The sequence below is a fragment of the Physeter macrocephalus genome, chromosome 1, assembly GCF_002837175.3.
Source record: "Physeter macrocephalus isolate SW-GA chromosome 1, ASM283717v5, whole genome shotgun sequence".
Classification (NCBI taxonomy): Eukaryota; Metazoa; Chordata; class Mammalia; order Artiodactyla; family Physeteridae; genus Physeter; species Physeter macrocephalus.
This window is the reverse complement of record NC_041214.2, coordinates 73,971,963-73,996,632: the sequence shown is the minus strand read 5'-3', so window position 1 is coordinate 73,996,632 and position 24,670 is coordinate 73,971,963. Positions and strand designations below refer to the sequence as shown.

The window sequence follows — 24,670 nt, the reverse complement described above, 5'->3', positions numbered from 1 at the left end:
TTTGTTGACAATAAATTTCATTACAAAAATCTCATGGCTATCTTGGAGATCCAAATGCAGAATCTTTTTATAGATGAGGAAAAGAAAGCCAACAAATTCACATATTTGTCTAATAACCAACGACCTCATCAAAGCAGAATTTCATTGCAATGTAAACAGACTCCCAATACTTTGTGAGTTCGAAGTGGGAATTAACTCCAAGTTTATTTTGATCATCCAAACATCACACTGGAAAATTTCCATTACTGTCTCCATTATTTTTCTCTTCTCCTTATGAAACTGATAATCTGTAAGGGCAAAACCAAACCCTACTTTTTACTTTGAGAAGGGGAGAAATTTTAAATAGCATTTTTCAGTTGTGGTGATTTTGAGATCCCATGATCAGAATATTAACTGTCCTTGAAGTAGTAATTCCATTCCACAAAACCAAACCCCAAACATTCACAAAAGTTCCTGTCAAGTCACATATTTAAACAAATTATTCTAAATAAATGAATGCTACAGAACCCCCGAAACAATGTGGTTTGCTCCTTTGATTTTTCTGGAACATCTTTTTGCTATACTGTGCCGCTACATACTTATTTGGCTTCATGGTGGACTTGTTACGGCATGTTTAAGAATATTCATTACTCTTGACAGTTATAAACAAAATAAATATAAAATGGAGATTCTAAGATGCAGACAAAAAAAAAACGTTCAGAGTGTAGCTACACAGTATTTGCTCATGCCCTTCTATATCAATACCCTTCCCCGAAGGAATTTCCAAATACTCTAGGCCCAGGCGCAAAGGACAAAACAAGGAGAAGCCCCACCTTTGAGCCCAATACGGAGGTGATCCGCCCACCCATCAACCAATCCGAAGTCGTGTTCTCCACTTGCCCACGGCATGAGCGACCTTTTCCTTCCCGTCCGCTGTCCCCTTTTACGACAGTTTTCGGCCTAGTTTACGGCCGCCACTGCCGTATTTCCTGGGGCGCCCGTGTCTGGGCGGTCGGTACGTGCTGGTGGTGGCTGCGTCGCTTTGTGGTAGAGGCGTAGAATTGGTGGGGTGGGATGAACCGCGCTCCCGGTGGAAGCAGAGGAGCCGAGCGGGAACCATGGTGAGTTCCACCTTCCGGCCTCTTGGGCGATCTCAGGCCCAGGCCTTAACCTCTGCTCAAGGTCTGGGAGGAGAGGAGCCGCAGATGTCTCCCTAATGCGACTCAGAGCTGGGGGTGTAGCGCCCCAGAGAGTCACCCTCTAGGACACAGAGCTGTTGCCTCACCCCTCTCGGGCCTTTGTGCCTGCCGTCCATGGGGCTCGGAGGTTAGTGGAAACGCATTTGATTATACCTGCTGTCCCCCTAACACATCGTCGCAGTCCTTTCTCTACATTGCTCTGTCTTTCCCTTTTTCTCTTGCTGACACACTTCTCGATTCCTGAACATATTTGGCCGAAGGTGCTATGAGAAGCTAGTCTCGTAGTTAAGCCTACGTTTAACGGTGATTCAGAATTTACAGGAACCCTCTGTAAACAGTTCTCCCTTCTCTGGCAGAAACTTTATTTCCGTTGCTCTTGATTGAATTTTAATGTGACTTCACTTGCCCGGAGGTGAAAGAGAAGTTTTCAAGGGGAGGGGAATTATCTTTTTCACTGTTGTATAAGCAAATAAGCAAATCGACTTGCCTTTTTTTTTCCTCAGTGAAAAATCCCATACCTTTTAAATGCATTGGATATAAAATTTTTAGGATCATTGGGCAGAATATTTTCATCCTAAAAGTTATTTCTCCCGTTGAAATAAAACTTGTAATAAGTTGGAATGGGAGAATGGGCATGATAGGGAAGGGTGAAAATGAGAGAAATGAATATTTACTCTGCTTCCCTTTACCAGGCCAGTACAGTGGTAGCAGTTGGACTGACCATTGCTGCTGCAGGATTTGCAGGTTTGTTTATGGTTTGGGGGTGGAACTGAAGTAGAGGAGGTTGCGGACTTTTAATTTTATTGCTTTTGTTTTTAGGCCGTTACGCTTTGCAAGCCATGAAGCATATGGAGCCTCAAGTAAAACAAGTTTTTCAAAGTCTGCCAAAATCTGTAAGACTTCTTATTCACCATTTTTGCTAATTCTTTGCTGTCTGTGTATGAAGCCTAGAGCCAGACATCCATGAAGTTCTAAGTGATTGCTTTGGACCCCTTCTCTTGCTTCCTACAAAGGTTTAGAAGTTCTGAGCTTTGTAATGGTGCTACCCTAAAGAATCAAATGTTACATGTGACAGATTTAGGGAAGAGGTGTTAACAGTTTTAGTATCATGAAAGTTAATATCACTTTATTGTTCATACACCATTACCTTCAGCATCATTTGCTCTGCATCACAAACACAGAGGGATCTAGGGGTCTGAAGTGATCCATTTTTACTGTGTGGCTCTGGCACTCCCTAACAGATTACTTGGGTAACACTTCAGTTAATTGGGCTCTAGAGTATGACTGAATGTGATGATCATACCTCCTGTGGTCAAAATTCAGAATGAATATGATTTTGACAGCCTGTAGAATATTGCTTTTTATTGTTATGATTGAATGTGACAGAGTAGGGTAATGGTAGGTTTTACCAATGTAATTTCTGACATACCAAGGTCAGTGGATCTAATAGCCTGATTTTCTCAATATATATCTTAAAGTCTTGTTTTAGTAGTTGCTTTGAACCTCAAAATGTCCTTGAACCACTTGTCTCAAAAGATCTCTGAATCCTCTAAAGCACTTGTTCTAAAACATGTTCTAAAACATGTAGTCATATTCTGAGATCAAATTTTTATCTAGAACATGGCTAGCTTGGAATAATCTTCCCTTCACTCCCAGAAGAACTGGCTTTAAGGCACTGTTATTTTGTCTTGTATCTTCAAGACAGTTTAGATTGTCCGGGGGGGAGAAAAATGGATGTTTAATGATCATTAAAATATTTGTTGCTATTTATAAAGTTAAAATACCATAGGAATTGCACTTAGTTTTCTGAAGTGTCTTAGTTTTTCTGCTGGTTCTATGAACATTTATAGACATTTTTTAGCAGCTTTCATTTTATTTTGATAATCTTTTCTTACAAATGTATTTCCACTTTCAGGCCTTCAGTGGTGGCTATTACAGAGGTGGGTTTGAACCCAAAATGACAAAACGGGAAGCAGCATTAATACTAGGTGTAAGGTAAAATAATTTCTCACATTTTTAATATTTTTCTTCCAAATTTAGAGCTATAAGCAAATGTAAGAAAGACCTCTCTTTTATTAGGAGAGAGTTATTCTATTGTGTACATTTTTTTTTAATTTTTATTATTTTTTTGGCTGCACTGTGCGGCATGCGGGATATTAGGTCCCTGACCAGGGATCTAATCCACGCCCCCTGCAGTAGAAGCATGGAGCACTGGACTGCCAGGGAAATTCCATCTATTACATTTTTAAGATCTAAACATTCCCTACACAAGTCCAATGAGAAGGTCTAATGACGCATGAGTACTTTTTAACTCATTGAAGGTAGATTTTTCAACAGATAATCACAGTGCTCAATATTGTTCTCTATAACAGAGTAACAGATTTTTTTGTGATGAAATTCTGCCTTCATTTCCAAATACTTAAACATACTTTTCAATAAAAGGATTGTTGTAAGGAATAGTTAGAAGTTCAACTAGGGCTTCCTTGGTGGCGCAGTGGTTGAGAGTCCACCTGCCAATGCAGGGGACGCGGGTTCATGCCCCGGTCCGGGAAGATCCCACATGGCGCGGAGAAACTAAACCCATGAGCCATGGCCGCTGAGCCTGCGCGTCCGGAGCCTGTGCTCCGCAACGGGAGAGACCACAACAGTGAGAGGCCCGCGTACCGCAAAAAAAAAAAAAGTTCAACTAAATTTTTAAGAATGCCTTATTTTTCTAAGGAGCTCTGTTTAGTTCTGTGATTCAGAATATTAATCTTCCTAGTGTGTTAGAGAAGAGGTTCCCAAATAGCTTTTCATACTGTTGTGTTGACTTACTCCAGTTTCACAATTTTTTTTGTTTCACAATTTTTAATTGACCTTTATATAGTTTTTTAATGTGACCCCATCTACTCTGAAGTATACAATACCTTTTCCTTTTTAAATTAGCCCTACTGCTAATAAGGGAAAAATAAGAGATGCTCATCGACGAATTATGCTTTTAAATCACCCAGACAAGGGTAAGTATCATTAAACTATTGTTAACACATTTTGTTGGAATAACTGTTATTAGTGGGATAATTTTGTATCTAATTCTTGGCTATAATAAGGGAAATGCCTAGATATGTTTGTTAGCACTGTCTCCCAGGCTGGATCCATTTGTTGTTTAGGTATCTTAAAAGAGTAAGTTCTGAGTGAAAAATTTATAGACTAATGAGCAGATCTAGTAACTACTATAATTTGGAAGTAGTGATAAGCATTAACCATGTTTTGAGATCTGCAGTTGTGATGTGACTTACAATAGTGAGTCTCAAATACTGCTACTACTACTGTTTAGGGTGGGGGGTGTCTACATTCTTACCTAAGGAAAATGTTGAATTTCAGTTAATGAAACTAATAAAACTTTTAATTTTTTTCCTATACATTTAGACCTTTTAACTAATGGTTACCTAGTTAGAAACCTATAGGATGTATTTATTAGTTTCTGATACACTTCTAAGAAGCCTAGGCTGAGTTGAAAGATCAAATGGAATACCAAAATGTAGACCACAAAATCCATGTTCCAGTGTTTAAGTCCTTTTACTTTACAGGAGAAGCCTCTCTTTAAGAAAGAGGGTTTTGAGCTTAAACATGGTTGTAATTGTTTGGTATCTTGACTGCATAACCTTTTACAAAACTTAGCTTATACTAACTGGAAGGCTCTTGATTCTGTAGGTCTAGGGTGGAGCCCATAAATTTGCATCCTAACTAAGCTTTTTACTGATTGCTGGTGCTTGCTGGTCTGAGGGCCACACTTTTTTGGGAATCACTCAAATCACTGCTGCAGTTTAGTAGGAAAGCAGATGTAAGTGACATCGTGAAGCGACTGTTAATAACAGGAAAAGGATATAAAGCAAAAGCAAAGTGGGGTCTTCCCAATGAAGCTCAGCACCTCTGAAAATTTCATGGTTTTAAAATAACACAGTACAATAAATTGGTGTTTATGACTTGTGATCCCCATGAAAAGGTAACTTACACTATTTCAGAGTCACGTTTTAAATATGAGAATTTTTTTAAATCTTATTTCTATCAGTTTAAGCTTTTTCAAAAGGTGCCATTTTTTGTGGAAATCTCCCTCCCATTGGTCAATATTAACCATGTTTTTGGTCATCCAGTTCCAGTGTCATAGTTATTTTAAAAAGTCAATTTCATTTCTGCTCATTTCACCTCTTAGATAAGCATAGGAATTCTTGAAGCAAGAGAATAGCTTTTCACCAAGCAGAAATTGGAGAGTCCATATTATAACTATTCCTTTTTTTTCTTCCTGTAGGAGGATCTCCTTATATAGCAGCCAAAATCAATGAAGCTAAAGATTTACTAGAAGGTCAAGCTAAAAAATGAAGTAAATGTATGATGAATTTTAAGTTCCTACTCATTTATGTATATGAGTACCAGCTTTTTATAATAAAATGCCTCAAAGCTACACATTTTAAAAATTAGCATAAGCTAAATGAAAGCCTTGGTATAAATTTGAGGATTTAAAATCGGATTATAGAATATTTGTAGGTTAATACTCAATAATTATGGATAAATTCATGCCATTTGAAGTGTTCGTTACTCATTTGTCAAATAATTTGGTACCTATGTCAAGACAAAGTGAACAAGATAGTCTCTCCCTGAAGGAATCCCCAATCTGATGGGAGACTGATAAACTGATAATTAAAATACAATGTGAAAATAATTACAATGTGATAAATATGATGGAATTAGCACAGGTTGTTATAGTAGGGGCTCACCTCATTAAGACAAGCGGCTGTTCAAGGTACAGAGGACTCCCCCAGCCACTTAGAACCTTGAACTTAAAAGTGAATTTAGCCACAGCTTAACCTAAGAAATTGATCTAGGTATGTATTTATCACTTTGTCAGTGATAAATCTGAATTGTTTCAGATTTCATACATTAAAAACTGTAACAGTATGATAAAGATTTGAGAATACAAGTCTTGTTTTTAATCAAGAAAGTATGTATATTTTATTTAGCTAACCCCTTAAAGAGACTGACCATTTATAAACTACTTTAATTGGTTATTTTTTTACATAATCAAGTTTCACATTTGTTAAAACACAATTAGTGAAACTGAAAAGCTCTCAGTTATCAAAATATAACTAAGGACTCGAGAATTCATACACTGATATATTTAAATGACATTTCAGGGTAAATGGCTATTGGTCTAACAAAAAATATGTAAGGATCATAACCAGAGGCCCTACCTAAAACATCTGAGGTTAAAATAGCTATTTTGTGGTCAGCCAAAATACTTAATTTTCAGTTCTAAGATGATAAATACTACTACCTGCAATCTAAACTTTCTTAAATCATCCTAAAGTTCTTATTAATGGGGAACACAAAGATTTTCAGGGTCAAAATAATGGAGGTGGTCATATTTAGCACTGGAATGTGTTTAGGGACATTTCAAAATGGAGGTATATCTGCCTTTATTTTCCATCCCATTTCCTCATTCAAAGTCTGATCAAGTTCATTTGTCATGATTTAAAGTATGACAAAGCACTTGGCTATTTCCAGGGACAAGGGGGTAGGGAGGTACAGTTGATTCTTGTTATTCAAAGTAGTTGTGTTCTATAAAGTCACTGAGAATACTAAATTAGTGAATCCTGAACCACCCTAGGGGTTTCCTGTGAGCCTCTGGTCACAACATGCATTTTTGTCAACCAGTGAATATATAGCCTTGTTTACAAGTGTTTCTGTTTAAAGACATCTTATTTAATACATATTGTTGATTCATTAACATTAAATTCACAGCCAATAACATAGCTCATGCCAATCCATCACAGCCTTCTGCATTTAGGAACCCTAGGCAGCAGCACTTCACTACCCTTGAGGGCCATCTTAAAACAGTGAAATCACCAATGAAAAGGACAAAAATGCAAAAAACTTCGCATTAAATGGACCATGAAAAGGATGCTTATTTACAGTAGGAAAACTGAAACAAGGCAGAGCATTACTTTGTAGGTACAGGATGACTCATTTTCACACTTTGCATGTCCACAACCGACCAGGAAATCACCGTGATTGTTGACTTTGGAGGTCTGAACTTGAAAATAAGGAATCCGCTAATAATGAGGATCAACTGTATTTTGGCTTACTAGCCTTTTATTTCAGTCATTTGGACTAGTCAAAAAAAATGTTTATAAACAAGAGCTTTAATTAAGGAAAAGAGATATTATCAACTAAAAAGCAAATTTTTCAGACAAATAGAAAATATGCCCAAAGGCAATCAAGCATTAACTTTAAAAAGGAAAACTTCATGTTGAAGGTATACTTTAAACAGCATACCTGTTTCTAAGATAAGTATTGAGACAATGGAAACCACTTTGAAATAATACTAAGGAGCACAGCAGACCACATTTTTCTTTCATAGTAATGTTTTATTTTCTGTAGGCTTACCTCTTTCACGTAGAAGAATCCATATTTCATTGAAAGCTGTTAGGCAAACCTACCATTTTTCTTGGATAAAAAAGTCATCTTTTTTATGATGGCTCTAGATCATGGTAATTGATGCAAGTATGACGATCTAGAAGAGAGCCTTCACCTTTTAATGGTATTTTCTTACAAAATGCTTGTGTATTATTAACATTGACTGTTCACAATGTGCTAGCGTTGTGCTAAGCATTTCCCCCTTACCCAGTAGTAGTTACTATTAAAGTACATTTTACAAGTAATGAAATTGAAGTTCAGTGAGGTTAAGATACTTGCCCAAAGCAACATGCTGGCTGAGAAAACTGATCTTTCTCAAACCCGAAGTTCTACGCTGTTAACCTCTACACGGTGGTACCTTTCACAAATCTGATAACCCAGGGATGTTTTCCTTGGTGGTACTGAGATGTGTGTCTGGTACTTGTCATTGCACTTCTACCTTGGGCCCTTTTTATCCACTGGTCCTTTCAGATATAGACTTCTTTAAAAGGGAGGAAGATAATGGTTGAATATAGGACTAGGGAATTAGGAGGTACAGGTTTGAAGTGAAACTTCTGCTATAATAGCCAGGCAACTCTGAGCAAGGTATCTATGCACTTAGGGCTCTGCTTCCTCATCTGTTAAGGGGGGGGGGAAATAACAGCCAATTTGAATTGTGAAGATTTCTCCACACTTTATGGATAGGAAATTGAAAAAGTAGAGCAAATGCTTTCTGAAGTTGCACAGCTACTGAAACTATAAGCCCTGAATATCTTCTCCAATTTATTAGGTTAATTTATAATTTGGTTCTCTATATATTAGTCCTTAATACATGCCTATTCACAGTCTTAATGTTTAGAACTGGCATACCAGAGCTTTAGTTTCCTTACTTAGCCTCTTCCCTTTTGCCTTCACTGGGCCTCTAGGTTGACAATAGATGAGTCCTATGCTACTTAATAAACGTTATAAACCTGCTTTGCTGGTGATGAAAGTAGGCTGTAATGGGTGGTCCTGAAGTCGAATCTTTTCCCACCCTTATTTTTAGGCAAATTCTCTTGCCTTCAGCTGTTTTTCAAATGATGGGAATATCTATAGAAGCATTTAACAAGTCATACAGACCCAAACCATTCAAGAAATAATTGAAAACATGTATGGAAATAGATGGAACACAAGCCCATTTTCTGATTCTAGAAGCTTGGTTATATAGTTTTCTCTGCTATCCTTAATTTCCTGTGCTCTAAATCACAACAAACAGAAGAAGTTTGTAAAAGGCAGCTAGATGTAAAATGAGAAGTGGAAGAAACTGGATAACTAGTATCTTAACACAGGGTAAAAACCTAAACATGTTGGACTATGCCACACTAAAAAGCTATGTAGTATTCGGCACACTGAAAATTTATGTTCTACCTTAAAGAAAACCTTGTATCAGAAGTAATTTAAATTAATCCAGGCAGAATGCTTCATTTAAGAGTTAACCAAGCTTAAGTTTAAATACTTCAGGCTAAAATACTGAGTTCTACTGTTTCAATGAGAATTTATAAGGCATCTTTCTGTTGTTAACAACCTATAAAAGTTGTTTTGCATTTCAGAAGTGTGTGATGGGGTCATATTTTGTTCAGCATAAATGATCCCCCAAACACGTTAATTACAATGAAAATTTAGAAATTGGCTCCAAAACTTAAAAAGGACAGAATATGGTAGAAAGAAATCTATAAATATGAGGTAAAGTAAAAGGCACTTACTTAGAATGCTAGAATAGGTTTTTGGTTAAAGAACCCTGGACTGAGAGTAACCTTGAGTACCAGGAAACTTAAATGACTTAAGCTCTGCTTTTTGTTGCTGGCACTATTGTTCAGTGTTGTTTATCTGCTTAGAGCCAACTGTTGCTTTAGCAACAGGATACAGAAAGAGCTTCTATCCAGTGTTAACCTATTATTCCTGACCCAGTGAATGACAAGGTCGTAGTCCAGTGTTAGGGTATAATCTGGAACAAGTTAACACTTGCTGTGACCTTAGTGCTGTCAGTTAATGGAATTTCAAGTGAAGTATTTACGTGACATTTTTCTTTACAACCTGAAAACAGCAAGGTGAAAAATGAAGTTCAAAGAGGTTGAGGTATGAGCTCCAGGAAACAATTAAGCATTAGATTAGTTCATCTAGAAAAACTATGGGAAAATTTCTGTAATGAAAACAGTCTCTAACCTAGAAAATGAGTAGCTACATTTGACAATCCATCAAGTAAAAAGGGTATGAAACATTCAGAAAATATCCCTGTGGTTTCACCCTAATTTGAGAAACTGCTAACTAGTATACTTAATAGTGGGGCTTTGAAATTGAGAATGTTAGTGAAAAATAATTCTGCCCTTCTTTTATCTTTAGATTGCATACAATATAGCTGGAAACGTCTGGGACAGATATAAATAGAAAACAAACACCATTTTAATTCAGCATACTCCTTGAGAGTACATAGGACTATGGTTAAGTATCACACAGGGTCTAACATATGATTACACTCAAGTTATATTATATTGGAAAGGCCTTTATGGGATCACCTAGTCTAGGCCTCTCTAGTTGGATGAAACGGAATATAGAAAAAGTTTGTACAACTAAGATAGGAACTCCCAATTCTGTGCTTCAGTACCCTGAAATAGTAATACAGAAGATACAGTTGAATCTGAATCTAAAGTGACCCACTGATAAACCATTTTAAAAAACAAAATTAATATTTTCCTTATAGAGTATGCACCTCCCTCATCCAATAATTAGAGCTTTTCTGGATGATTAGACCCTTGCTTGGATTTCTGGAGTGATTATACCTTAAAATGTATTATTAGGTTGAACCATAAGAAACTGTCTCTTCCGTGGGTCAAAACTGGTCAGCTCCCAGCAATTTCCTCTATGGTTCAACATAACTGACGTTTTCAACCAGCAGTTGAGTGCAATTTCTAATTACCACCACTTGCCAAAAGTTTTACTATAACAGATTGCAATTATTGCTTTATTCCAACAGTTCCCTGAAATAAAACCCAAATGCTATCATAGGTTAATCATGGGTTATAAGTGAATATTATCCATTCAAGCATCCTAGTAAAAAACTAAAATTTTAAAATAAGGGATCAGCAAATTCACTGTATCAGATATCCTTATAAAGGGTACAGGGGATCCAACTGTAAATAGCAAAGATAGGGAGACTGAGACTTTACAATGAACACCCTACTTGTTGCCTTTTGGAATTTTGCTAAACCCATAGATCCAGTTCAAATTCAAGTTCCTTGAAGCTTTAGAAAATCTAAGTATAAAAGTAATTTTCCTTTATTCATTTCCAATAACCGCCAATCATCTGCTTATGGCATAAGCTCATTGTAGGCACAGCCTATGAGAATATTAACTAGTTGGTTTCAATCTGAAAAAAGTCTGCAGAGAACACAAATGGTAGGTACTATTTCCCAATCTACCAGCAATATTCAGTTAACATACCAACTTTGCAGAGACCCTTCTGAGGTTAAACACTAGACTCATAGCAAACAGTAGCTACAAAAATACTTCCAAAGGTGATGGATCCCAGCCACAAAAGAATGGCTGACATGAATGGAGATCCAGAACAAATAGTAAAACACCAGCTTAGTGTTTTCCTGTTCTTTGGTTATTTTGCTTGTCTATATATACTTGGACTTGCTTTTTAAAGAATATTTACTTAAGCTACTACCTCCCTCAGCCTTGTCCTAAGCTACGTCTCAGTTTTCATGAACTCACTGGTTTGATATGCTGTTACCTCCACATTAAAATAGTTACTTAAAATTAAGACTTTTATGTATCCCTATTATCATTTTAACAGTGGTGACTGACCTGTCAACAGAAACCCATACCATTTTGCAAAACAGTTTTAGGCCTGTGGAAGGCTTAAAAGAGTGATGGCAAACCCAAGAATCCTAGGCTTCCCAAGGCTTCAGGAAAAGACCATTTTTACCCCCATGTAATCTCAGCTCTTAATTCATGATTTAGTTCATATACCATACACGATTTCATGTATGTATGCTGAAACAATATTTAAGCTGCACAAAACCTTTGGGGGGGCGGGGCTGGGGGGTTGGCAAGTTTTCCCATAGCAACATTCCATGTAACTAGTAGCCAAAAAAGATGTACCTGTCTCAAACTAAGTTTGGAAGGCTACCTCTATCAAGAATAGTTACCTTTGGGGAGTGGGCTTTTCACTTCTGAATCTGAGCATGTGCTATTAAAAAAAAAAAAGATAAAAGGCCTATCGTGATTCTGCAGTACATATTTCTAAAGGACATTGGGATTAGTCATTTGTAAATAATGAAATCTTAATATTTATTTCCTAGAATCTGGTTATTAGTTCTAAAAAAACTCCCTGGGCTAAACCCACTTAAGATGATTTTGTGTTTCTTCCGTTCCCACTGAAACAGTCTTTACAGGAGGATTTTAGTGAAAGTCTACCTGGAAGAAAATGAAAAATCATATATTCTTTATACTGTATTTACTGATTTGGGGATTAATGAAAATTCTTCTCATACCTTATAGTTAATTTGTAACTCTACTATTGAAGAGAAGAATAAAAAGGCCAACAATTTTACATGTTTCTGACTTTGGTGGATTAAAAAAAACATTTGTGGGTAATTTTATTAGGATATGAAATTACTTGATATTATTATTCAATGTTCAAGGACTGCACTATTCACACTACACCTTAAAATTTTCAGTTATCAGGGTTTTAGGAAAAAGCATGTAATATCATCACATCTTTAACCTCAACAGTAATAAATTTCAGGGCTAGGGTTTTATATACACTGACCTGGCAAATATTTTTAACTATAACCTGAATTGTCCTTCAGCCGTAAATTAAAATCACTTAGCTTTTTTATGCACATAACAAATTAACATAAATTATGCACATAAAAAATACTTTTCAGATGCCAAGAGCTGTCTTCTTGCTCAGTAGTCTTTATATAATATTGTAGAGCAACTCCCATAAACCCACACCTTGCAACACACTTTGTGTTAAGTTTCTATCTTCCTAAAATTAAGACATCTGGCTAAAATATTTACAAAAAATCCACTCATTAGTATGAGAACCTTTAAAATTATTTCCTTGAGAACCAAAAATCAAATTAGTGACATTCCTTATTTAAAAACTGCTCATTATACTTCTTTATAAAAATAACTTTAATAAAGAATCAAAGGCAAAAGTAAAATTCTGGATTTTACCCCAATGCCTTCCAAAAGTTGCCTATGATTAGAATTTTGTTACAAAGACTTTCCTAATATCAAATCTCTGATCAATTCCCTAAACCATTCTATTCTAACACACTAATTTTTTTTAAGTACTAACATTTCAGAGGATTCATTACAAAATGATAAATTGACCAGCTAATATTTTACTACTACTTATGAGCAAGTATAAATGCATCTTAAAAAGCAATCAGAATACTACTCTAGGCCTTTAAGTAGGTCCAACTACTTTTCAACAGTTGGTATAAAAAGTAGAAAGTTAAAAATCAGCAAATGGAAGATCAAAGTTTATTTACTACCTGCATACAAAAACATATTGCACATCAAACAACCAAAATCAAAAAAAAAAAAAAAAAAAAGGAAAAAGGGGAAAAAAAGAAAAAAGGGAAAAAAGAAAAGGAAAAGATACTCTACTGAAGACTAACACGTAGTTTATACAGAATAAACCTTCTGGAAATTGATCTTTTCAGTAGTTCAGGTTATGTCTGAATGGACATGACTAATTCAGCTTAGTGTTTTAACTAAAGCTATGTTTGATTTTTTAAATACTGTACACTTTAATAAATAAACCAAACAAAGCCTCAATGTAGAACAGTCACTGCCAATATCACCCAGTGTCCCTGCAGATGAGAATTTAACAAATGTATTCCAGTGGCCTGCAGATTTTCCTCTACATACAGCATTTTAAAAACACATTAAAACAGACCAGTTTCCAGACTAAACTAATGAAGAAATTACAATTCAGTGCAAAATATCTTAGACTGCATTTCACTCTAGTTTTCCTCAGGTGAAGAAGTGGTTGCATATTATTAAAAATGTAACAAAAGCAGCTAATGCTTTCATAAAGAATATTCCCTTAGGTTTCCCACCCCCCACCCACCTCCCCCCATCTCTGCCATATTTTGAAAACAAAATAACATTTCCTATAGCCAGCAACTTTTTTTAATGTTACATATACTATTCTCAAGGCACATCTGATGATATATTTTATAACACAGTAGGTGTCAAAGTATGTTTAACATATGATTTCTTCAGGATCCCTCCCCTTTCTGAATTCCAAATGGAGGAACTGAAAGTGCGATGTAAAGACTGGCGATCCATATTCTATCTTTGGCAAGCTTGTACAAGCACTATTGTAAAATGTAATGTAAAAGAACTGTAAACTAGGAACTTCTTCAGTTTATGAAACACCATTCAGGACTGCTGCTTCTTGAGTATTTTCTTCTTTTAAGGTATTAATCTTTTCTTCTCCTGGAGTACGCTGTAGCTTAGAAATTTCATCGCCAGAAGCACTAGTTGGGCCATTTATTGCCTTTTCTGAAGGACCATGCTCTTCAATCACATCTTTTGCCTGCCAAAGGGAGACAACTTTTTCAACTTCTTTATAAATGAAATCTATAGCTGAGGAGGACAATAGCTACATAAACATTAATTAGCTAATAATTTTAGTTTCACATACCACAATGGATCAAAGAATTAAAACATTCTTAAAATTCAAAACAAATACCAATGTACTCCACATCTCGGGGCTTTTCAACTCTTTATCTCTAGTATCTAGCGGTGCATAAACCACAGGAAGAATCTGTACCTGTTTACTGAAAACTTGCACCTAATTTCATTTTAACCACTGGAAAGCTCACCATATAAAAGATATAAACATTAATACCCTAAGTAACACAAATAACCACTTACTCACCTTTTTTTTGGAACTCACATTTAGGTATCAAATCCCTTAACATATTTAAAAGAATTGAAACTTAAAGGTCTTTATCCACCACTGAGAAGAGGTATATTCAGCCTATTGCTCCCCAAATTAAGGCAACAGTCTCTATGCCCAGTATCTTTGGGCAGACTGAATTTTACAAATGCTATTTAGAGTTCTAAATGAAAAGTATTTCAGGCTCAAGCATGCATATCTTCAGTTACCTGGGGCCAAAAACAAAATCAAGAGTAGTCTTTAACTAAAATATTACTGGTCTAATTGGGGAAACAAGTGATCATACAAGTAAGTTAAGAAGTGAAAATAAAACTAAACCATACCAAAACCAAAAACAAAAACACCAAAACCTACAGGTTAAATTCTCCTTACCATTTCTTTCTTGTTTTTAGCCAAAGTTTCCCTTGGGAGGTTTCTTTGTCTGCTCTGAGACTCAGCTCTAGAAATATAATCTGCAACTGTGACTGTTGAAGATGAGAAAAAAATTACAGGTGTTGAAAAAGTACTTCTAAAGTTTATTTATGGATAAAGAGTAATTTTACTTTTAAAATAAATTAATGGTGGGTTACCCAATTTCAAAATTTTCTTAAGCTGGGTACCACCTCCAACCAAAAACTAACCCTGAAAAATGTGCCTGTGGTTTAGTGCTGACTACAGAAGATTTCATGCTGGAGAGCGAGGAAGCCTAGATTAAAGTCCTCTTCAACAAGAGTCCAGCCATTTGCTTCTGGTTAGTCTACAGTTGTGGGTTAAGTCTGACATAGAAATCCACAACCAAGAATAGGGAATGCAGCATTCTAAGCCCAGACAGTGTTTGCACTTATCAGTGGGGGAAAAAATGGGGCAAACTGGGTCAAATCGTGGTGTAGCATGCTTCAATTTGAAGTTTTCATCAAAGATGTAAAAGATTTACTCAGAAAATAAGTTGTTCTGGTTTTTTTATTTTTTAACCTTTTTTTTAAAGCACAGTAAGATATCCAAGTGTATTTTATGGTTCCTTTTTCACATTTCACACTAGAAACCATTCTGAGTAATCTAAAAAAACTGCAAGCAAACTAAAGATGACAGAACACCAACCTAAAAATGTGGCCATTGATCATGGTGGGAAAAGGTCCACCATTAATTCAGTAACCACTCCCTTTCCCCACCTTGCCAATCTTTCAAGGGACTGACTGAAAAGGTGTTTGTGTTTGCAATGGCAGTAGGGATACAGGGAAAAGACTAACCCAAAGGGGAAAAGACTAACCCAAACTAACACCCTACTGCCAACCCAACTGCAACAAACTACCTCTGGTCTGCTAGTACACTGGACTGGCCTCACTTTATACTGCAGAACTTTCTCTTCAAGGACTTGCAACTTAGAATTCACTGATTTGAAGAAATATCAAAATAATCACCCTCTTCCTTTCAAAGTATTTACTTTCCCTCAGAAACTGGTGAAGAAAAATCCCTGATTATGTGGAATACGGTGTACTTTAAATTATGGGAGCAAGTAAATTACGAAAGAATTAAAACTCAGGTAAATTTAAAATTTAAAGTCACTATGTATGGGAAGAACTACTCCATCAGGTTCAAATTATATGAAAATAAATCATTTTAATATAATAAAAAGCTGGATTGTATTTACAATTCATTTTTCTTAATCATGAATTAACATGCTAACACCTTTCTAAGATCCAAGAACTTTCTAGAACTATTAAAATGAATCTTTTTAAATCTCAAGGAAACAACTTAATTCAGAACTAATACACATCTTTAGAAACACCGCTAAATAAAGATGTTTCATGTCTAAAATTGTCTCTTTTCCTCCAAATTATAAGAAACTCAATGTGCTCATTCTGGAGCTTTATAAATGGTCATTTAAATTCACTGTAAATGAATTTATAAATACATTTAATAATAGTTTCCAAAATTGGGGAGAGGGATACTATCAAATCCACTTCATCATTATATCTACATACACAGAAGCAAAAGCATCCTAGGAAGTATTCTAGTTTGGAGAGCACCTTAATGAATTCATTGTTTCCATGGTTGAGCCCTCAGTGACACCTGGAAGAACTCAGCTACCTGGAAACCCTGATGCATAGAGACACATACTGCTAAACTTGAACACGTGACCATTCTTAGAACCCTTCATCCACTATGTACAGAGAATAGTATACTTTGATACAGTTTATCAATTAATTAATAGGCACTTAGCTGGAAAGGTAAAAATTTATCAGTGCCCCTCCCCTACCAAAGGGAGGTAAAACTAAAAATAACCTCAGTTAATTCAAAGAAAAACCTGTTTATAGCCAGTCTTTATAATACAAGCCACTTAAAAGTTCAAAACAGATAAGTATTTACAATATCTAGAAAAAATTGAGGCAATTTGTGCAGCATAATTTGGACTCTAGAATTTAAGGGCTCCAAAGTTAATCCACTGGACACCAGTATACTGTCATTCTTTTCTAAGTATAGTAAAGAATACTCACTGCTTAATTTATACTAAGGGCAACAAGAAATTCTGAGCAAATACGAACAAATTAAATAATTGTTTATTTCAGAGAATGTTGACATTAACTTTGGATAGAAGCTGCCTTCGTAGAACTCCTTCCAGGGGCAAAGGAGAAAATGATGTGCTTTTTCCACCTACCCTACCCTACCCTATCCTATCTTTGTGTGTGTGTGTGTGTGTGTGTGTGTGTGTGTGTGTGTGTGTGTGTGTGTGTGTGTGTGTGTGTGTGTGTGTGTGTGTGTGTTTGGGGGGTAGAGGGCACGCTGAGAAAGGCAATGAGTTCTAAAGAGGAAATCAGTACTTCCAAAGAACAGTAAAATAGGAATAAATGCAATAAAGAACACAAATCATTGCTAAATTATTTAAAACTCTAAATTACTCAAGTTTCGATTAATACCATGCAGAAATCTCTTCCTCTTCTTTATCAAAGGCTTTTACGTTATTCCCTTTATGTCCTTTGACTTAGTAATGAACCACCATCCACCTAGTTAATAAATTATATTGTAATTTATTCTATCTCAAGCCCAAACTACTAATAGCTTAAATTTCCTTATTTATAAAGTATAGCCAAAAACTGTATGCACTGCTATGCCAGCTTCAAAATTCAAAAAACAAAATAAATACAATCTCTTCCTCTAAAAGATATTTCTAACACTAAAGAGAGAGAAAACAATAACATTTCCTGGAACCTATTTTGACAGTATTTAATTCCTTTTAAATTTACAACTATCTTTAAAACATGAACTTTTTTTCCCCAAGAATGGAAACTAATACCCTTAACCAGTTTTCTCAAATGTCTCTACAACCACTAAACTTAAAATTCTAAATAAAGATACTGGAATTTACATTCTTTATTTGGGGAAAACACAAGAATTTGCTTTGGAAAGAATGCAAAATTGATTAGTTTAAAAGGGGTTTATTTCTGGTGCACACAGTTTCTTCATTGTAAATATACATGTGATTCTCCATACAAAGGAAATGGAATTATGTTCAAGATAGTATAGACACAGCAAACAAGTTTCTTTGAAGTTACTAAAAATTATATCTACTTAAATTAACATTCTAAAACTAAGTAAGTACTATTAATTTGAATAGTTAGTAGGTGTAAGGGAAAAGGCATCACACTACAATAAACAAAAACATAACATGCATTCCTCTTACTAGGAAAAAGACACTTTCAAGTATTTTTTTCATTTATACTTTTTTTTTAAACTGTGGGTATAAGAAACCCCACAAAAATGAGGTGCTGAACCCAGATATAGTAAGCAGGCACCATGCAAAAGCTGCCCAGTTTTGCCAATCAACCTCAATCACAATCTACAACATAGATCCTGGGATGGCAGGCCCCAACTCAAGAATGCAGAATCTGCCAAGTGGACAAAATAACGGTCTTCTCAACAGTATTTCCATGTAAAAAAATTGAGACACAACATTAGTTCAATTAGACGGGTTTACTACACATTTACGGTGTGAAGGAAGAATGCATTTTCTTAAGAGTAGTAGTCGTATTAGTTGAGTAAACAATTTATGCAATGCACATCTTGAATGTATATGCACAGGTGTACATGTAAGTATAATATATTTAGAAAGCAGACACATGACATTTTTTTTCATGCTTGTAACCTGGTGTTGGCAACAGGTCCACGCAAGTTACCTGGCTGTCTATCTTCTGCCTGACCCCTGAAACGACGCCTGCGGCTACGATTGCGTCGCTGGGGTTTTTTTTCACTATCATCTGTAATTGCAAAGTTCACCATGAACTATTCTGACAAAAACAAAGCAAAAAACAAAGCAAAGAAAATAAAAAAACAAAAAAATTCTTTCCTTCAAAGATTTAAAGAAGGGAAAAGAACCTTTTAATTAAACAGGAAAGATAAAACAATACACATTACTCACAGGAAAAATACTTTCGTAGTTTAAAACATTCCTACTACATTAAAAATGGAATTATCATCCAGAAATTGAGGGTTTTAACTCTTGATTAAACAAACTCTAAGACTTAATTTAAATTATCATTCAGGAATAAAGTTTTCCTTTTTTTACCAAAGTTAATGACATTTTAGCCCTCTGGAAATCAATGCCTACTCAGTATACACACCTTCATTAGTGTCATTTATAATATTCAAAGAGGCAAACTGAAAGCCCAATTTTGGTTTAGAACAGTAAGAGTATTAAGTGCCTTGCAGTTTGAATATTTGTATTGTTTTAATGGCATCAAAGGGCACTTTAATAAACCCTCCCAGTTTCAAATTATTTGGCTATACAAATCTGAGAACTAGACATTTAAGACAGACACAAAGCCATCTACCTCGTCTGGAGTAAACACTAGGAAAAATTCAATTTGTGAATTGCATATGTTTGGGATTTTTTTTTAAAAAAAGCTTCATACATTAACAATATTATACAATAATATATATCTTTTCCCTAAGTGCTTACATACCTAGCCCATTTTCATTAACTGAAGCTGTATCAGATTCAGTCATCCCATCCATCAGAACAGCATCTTCATCAGTCCTTCGTCTACGAGACCGCCTACGACGGTTAGTACTGTGATGAGATTCGCTGGCATCAGTGTCTGCAGTCTGATCTGATTCTGTATTATCAAGTAAGCTGTATGGATTGCTGTCTGGATCTTTGAGCACTATATGCATGTCAGAGGCAAGAAATATTTGTTTAAGAGAGCTGCAGTTATTAGGAATATTCTGACCTATATTGAACTATATCAATTGATAAGAAACTTCAATTTTCCCCAGATAAAAATATACCCTGTCTTCAGTTAAAATGTTTTCTGTATCACTATTTTACCTGAAAAACAACAAATATAAAAACCTTTAAATGGCAATGAAAAATTAAAACAGAAGATGGGCAGACAACTTGGCTTTCTACCATTTCTCGACTTGTTTTGAAAATGTATTAGGAACTAGTATATTATTACATGCTACTTTTTACATTCACATTCCTAGCTAATCCTGCCCAGAGACTAGAGAAATAAAAATGAAAACAAATATTCAGCTAATATGAATCAATTCCACGAAACAGCTTTTTGTCTCCATAACTGAGTTCAACGTGGTTGCTGCTTCTTTGTGCCAATGTTAATGAACTATTTCCAAATAATACTCAACACCTGCACTCCATGACATAATAGAAATCTCTTACTATGAACTGAAGCAAGCAAAACAAGTCTACACAAAAAGCATACTAAAAAATTTGAAATTCTAACTGGTTATAGGAAAATGTGGAAATGAATGTTGACTAGTACTCCCATCTCCAGAAAGAAAGAGTGAAGGTGGAGTAAGGTGGGGTGAGGGTGGGAAAGGAAAGGTTTTAAGATATAATTTATAAGAAAAAAAAAAAATACCCATCTTACCTATGTGCATTTATTGCTTCCACCAATCAAATTATAGAAGAAATTCACCTAATCACGATTTTTCCTTTCTAAGTTTCCTTTGGTAACAGCTAGCAAGCTAGCATCTTTGCAAAAGACACTAAGTTTATCCATTAATCATAAACACTAGGTAAAGTACATTTACTTTGTAATTCAGCATACTATAATTTTATAAACCTTGGTAATAGTGAACAATATACTAAAATATAAAAAATTTTTCCCTGGAAGTCTGTAAACTGAACTTAGGACTTGAAGAATATCACTAGAACTAGAGAGTACTTTAAAGTGCCATAAAAAGTGTGATTTGATCCAGCCTTTTTTTAAAATTTATTAAAAACGGTTTTATTAAAAGTTGCCATACAATAATATGTTATGGTTGTATCCCTGATATAATCTAGTCCATGGATCCCTGACAATTCTCAATTCTCCCCACAGCCCATTATACTAAGCAAGAACATTCTGAATATTCTAGCTAAACTTTCACTGAGAAACACTCTATAGTGCGCTTTTCCTTATGTTGCTCTGTGTATGTGTGTATATATATTATATATATATATATTCTACTATTTTCCTCAGTTAAAAGAGAAACTTCCAAAAATGAGTGGCCCTGGTAAATGAATTAACGTATATGAAATTATACTGTTTACCAAGAAAGGATTCTGACATAGTATATAAAAGACTACCAGAACTGATGGAAGATTTGCCACCACGTGGTCCACCACGACCTCGACCCCCTGAAACACTTCTGCCTCTTCCTCCTGGGCGTCTCCTGCTGTCACGCTGATGCCTGCTCTCTCGATCATCTTCTCCCGCCAATGACCAATCACTCAGCTCGTCTTTACGCTCAGATTCAGTTTCAGATGGGTTAGACAGCTCAGAGTTTGTACCTTGGGAAAGAAGAAAACATAAGCCAACTATATTTCTATTAAAGAAAAAAGTAAAATTTTTCAGCATTATTTCCTGCTAATCATTGTTTAAATAACCCTACTGATTGGCTGCTCCAAAGAAAGAGAAATAAAAATGTTAATGAACTTGAAATTTATTAACTAAGAAATAATTAAATGTTAATTTGTATACTAGTAATAAAATATTTACCTAGTCAGATAGATTAAAAATTGAACTGTTTGGATGCACAGAAACATAGCCAATAGAATTTTGCAGGAAACACACAAAACATTACACATATACAATATGAAAATGCACTTAATATAGGGAAATATTTTTTAAATTTTGCCCATTTTTAGGTTTTTAACAAATTGTTAGTATTGGGTTGGCCAAACAGTTCATTTGGTTTTAAGTAAAAATAAAAGACACATTTTTCATTTTCACCAAGAATTTTATTGCACAATGTATTCACTAACCAAACGAACTGTTTAGCCAACCCAATATAATAAGAAATGACCCCTATCCAATATTTAAAAGCAAATTTAATCATATTTAGAAGAATGAGTACTTTAACTGCATACTGTATTCTACCATTATTTCACTGATTCTAGGCAGCACCTTTTTTTCACATTTAACATCTCTGAAATAATATTTCTTATAATTGATGGTCTCATGAACTGGGAGTGTATTTTTAGCAGCTCTACATAAAATTATGTTTTTCGCACAATAGTGTCTTAAGTTAGAAGAATATAGCGTTTGAAATCACTGAACAAATTTTAGGTTACTCTGAGAAAAGACAGCTTCAACCTGACAATCAATGGAGTTGAAGCCATTATCAGTGAGACAAAACTTCAGCATGACTTTAAAAGTTTATGGACTTTTTCTAACATCCCAATGACCGAATTCAATAGTGACCTTTAAAAAATGTAAACACTGCAAAGATTCTATGAAAGCCTACAATATCATTATTATTATAACACAATAAATGTGTCAGATTTATATGACCCAATCACTATCATACTCATTCCCACTTCTATTCTTTGTTAGTTCTGGGATGGCATTTTTTCATCCTTTCCTCTTAGCACAGAGGTATCCTACGCTTTTCAAAAGTTCATTTTACACCTTTTTTTTTTCCTGGCTGCATTGGGTCTTTGTTGCTGTGCGCGGGCTTTCTCTGGTTGCAGCGAGCAGGGGCTACTCTTCATTGCAGTGCGCGGACTTCTCATTACAGTGGCTTCTCTTGTTGCGGAGCATGGGCTCTAGGCACGCGGGCTTCTGTAGTTGTGGCACGCGAGCTCTAGAGCGCAGGCTCAGTAGTTGTGGTGCACGGGCTTCTTTGCTCCGCAGCATGTGGGATCTCTCCAGACCAGGGCTCAAACCCATGACCCCTACATTGGCAGGCGGATTCTTAACCACTGCGCCACCAGGGAAGCCCATTTTACACCATTATGCTTTTACAAAAGACCTACACAAATACCTGTTTTCGCTAACAAAAGAAATCAAAGAGGATTTCTGCTTTAGGAAGAAAAGGCACAAAGAGAAAATAGCCTTCAGCATTTGCTTTGCAGCAAGCCATTATAGAGGCAGCAAGCACCCCAAACAGTGACAGCAGCACCCCCCAGCTCCTTCCTCAGAAACTAAACTCCGCATCAAGCCAACATAGTTTTGAACTGTGTCGGTGAGCATCTGTGCTTTATCTCACGTTATTTTGTGCATCTATTAGCAAGATGTGTCCTAAGGTAATTGCTTCTTCACTTTATGCCATTTCAGCTTACAAAAGGTTTCACAGGAAAACTCTACTTTCTGATAGTGTGGGAAACCTATACATGCAAATCTATCTCCTTAAGAGCCCACTTCAATGTCTGTAGCTTCCAACCAATTTAACTAAAAACAGACCTCTCCCCTTATTTCCTTAAAATTAATGTGTATCTATCATGAAGTATTGTCATGTGTTGTTTTCTATTTTCTCCAGTGTGGATTTACTTCCCACTTGGTCTACAATATAATAAAGGGGAGAGCTCTGTCTTATACCTCTAAATGCCCCCAGAAGCCTAGCAACATGCATATCAATTTTCTCTTGAGATGTGAATTTGCTGCATGATTTTGAAGTTCTTATGCTGAACTCCCAAATAAGAAAGATAAAAATACACTATATTAACTCCATAGTCATTTAATGATAAAAGCAAAACACAAGAGCTCTTCAGATACACAAAATGCTAAGTACTAAAGTACAGGGATTAAAACGTAAAGTTTAAAAACAAGCCTACCAACTTCCTTCCTCCTTTAAAGATAAGTCTTCTATGCATCTTTTTTTTCTCCATATGCCATTAAATATAGATGTAGCTAGTCATTATATAAGAATGGATAAGTTAGACATACATTTTAAGAAAAATATAGCAAGCTTCTAGTACTGACATTCGAGTCTTTGTTAAGAAATGAGTCTCATAGTAGAGAATGAATCAAAACACTTATTTTTCCAAATGACAAAAAAGAACTTTGTTAACTGATGTCATGGTCTGGTGGAATAAGGGTAGTTTATCATTTCATGAGTAGCTAAAAAACAAAACAATCACAAAAAACCTTGGAATGTATCAGAACTTTGGGACTTATTTACAAAGCTATATACCCTGCCTGAAAACATTACCAAAATTTGAAGTTAGATGAGTATCTCATTTTTTAACAGAAGTTCCTTTCGAATTATCTTTAGAAATACAGTGTAGTATTTAACTCAGTATCATAAGCAAAAAAATCTTCTCAAGTTTAACCTAAATCTAATACTCAAGATACTCAAAGAGGGTGTCTAAATCATAAATAGATTTCAGTAGATAAAGACAGCTATTAAGGTCAAAAACAAAAAAAGCTAATGTACTGGCTAGTGTTCCACTTCCTTCATATTAAACATTTCTGAGATGGCATAAGGAACTGTGCAGATGTAATTAAGGTTAAGGATATTGAGGTGGGAAGATTATCCTAGATTATCCAGGTAAGGCCAAATTAATCACATGGATCTTTAAAAAGTAGAGAACCATTCTCTACAGAGAACCAGAGATGGCAGCATAAGGACTCTCTGTAATTACTGGCTTTATAAGACGGGAGGAAGCGGGCAATAAGCCAAGGAACAGAGATTGTCTCTAGAAGCTGGAAGTGTCAAAGGAACAAATTTTTCCCTAGAGCCTCCAAAAGGAAATACAGACATGCCAACACTTAGATTTTAGCCCAGTGACACTCATGTCAGATTTCGGACCTACAGAACTGTAAGATAATAGTATTGTAAAAGCCTCTGAAATTATGATTTGTTGCATAACCAACAGAAAAATACTCCGTTGAAA

General features: G+C 35.4%; 2 protein-coding genes across 11 annotated transcripts in view; one reads left to right on the top strand and one right to left on the bottom strand.

Annotated features, from left to right (window-relative positions):
- Positions 1-972: 972 nt before the first annotated feature.
- On the top strand, positions 973-6,119 carry DNAJC19 (DnaJ heat shock protein family (Hsp40) member C19). Of its 2 annotated transcripts, XM_007116430.4 has the most exons (6): positions 1,120-1,305; positions 1,871-1,922; positions 1,998-2,071; positions 3,094-3,173; positions 4,104-4,174; positions 5,464-6,119. In XM_007116430.4, the coding sequence occupies exons 3-6, from the start codon at positions 2,018-2,020 to the stop codon at positions 5,532-5,534; spliced, it is 276 nt and encodes a 91-aa protein (XP_007116492.1). In that variant the 5' UTR covers positions 1,120-1,305; positions 1,871-1,922; positions 1,998-2,017; the 3' UTR covers positions 5,535-6,119. The 2 variants fall into 2 exon arrangements, with proteins under 2 accessions (XP_028347320.1, XP_007116492.1); XM_028491519.2 differs by lacking the exons at positions 1,120-1,305; positions 4,104-4,174 and adding an exon at positions 973-1,100 and having other exon boundaries at positions 5,464-5,616.
- A 7,647-nt stretch (positions 6,120-13,766) lies between these two features.
- The window catches only part of FXR1 (FMR1 autosomal homolog 1), a 57,125-nt gene continuing 46,221 nt past the window's right edge, over positions 13,767-24,670 (bottom strand). For 5 of the 9 annotated variants that reach the window (XM_028491517.2, XM_007116431.4, XM_007116433.4 and 2 more), the window contains 5 exons: positions 21,140-21,343; positions 19,512-19,712; positions 18,726-18,806; positions 14,947-15,038; positions 13,767-14,208 (listed from right to left, as the gene is read on the bottom strand). In XM_028491517.2, the coding sequence (XP_028347318.1) occupies positions 14,038-14,208; positions 14,947-15,038; positions 18,726-18,806; positions 19,512-19,712; positions 21,140-21,343 (749 nt within the window). In that variant the 3' untranslated portion in view covers positions 13,767-14,037. The remainder of the gene's footprint in view (positions 14,209-14,946; positions 15,039-18,725; positions 18,807-19,511; positions 19,713-21,139; positions 21,344-24,670) is intronic. The other 4 variants (XM_007116432.3, XM_007116434.3, XM_007116436.3 and 1 more) reach the window with 3 other exon arrangements.

What these genes read in the sequence shown, in the direction of transcription:
- DNAJC19 (XM_007116430.4), top strand. Translation starts at nt 2,018, where the DNA reads ATGAAGCATATGGAGCCTCAAGTAAAACAAGTTTTTCAAAGTCTGCCA. An exon ending in GCATTAATACTAGGTGTAAG is followed by an intron (nt 3,174 to 4,103) that starts GTAAAATAATTT and finishes TTTTTAAATTAG; the next exon opens with CCCTACTGCTAATAAGGGAA. An exon ending in TTTAAATCACCCAGACAAGG is followed by an intron (nt 4,175 to 5,463) that starts GTAAGTATCATT and finishes TTCTTCCTGTAG; the next exon opens with GAGGATCTCCTTATATAGCA.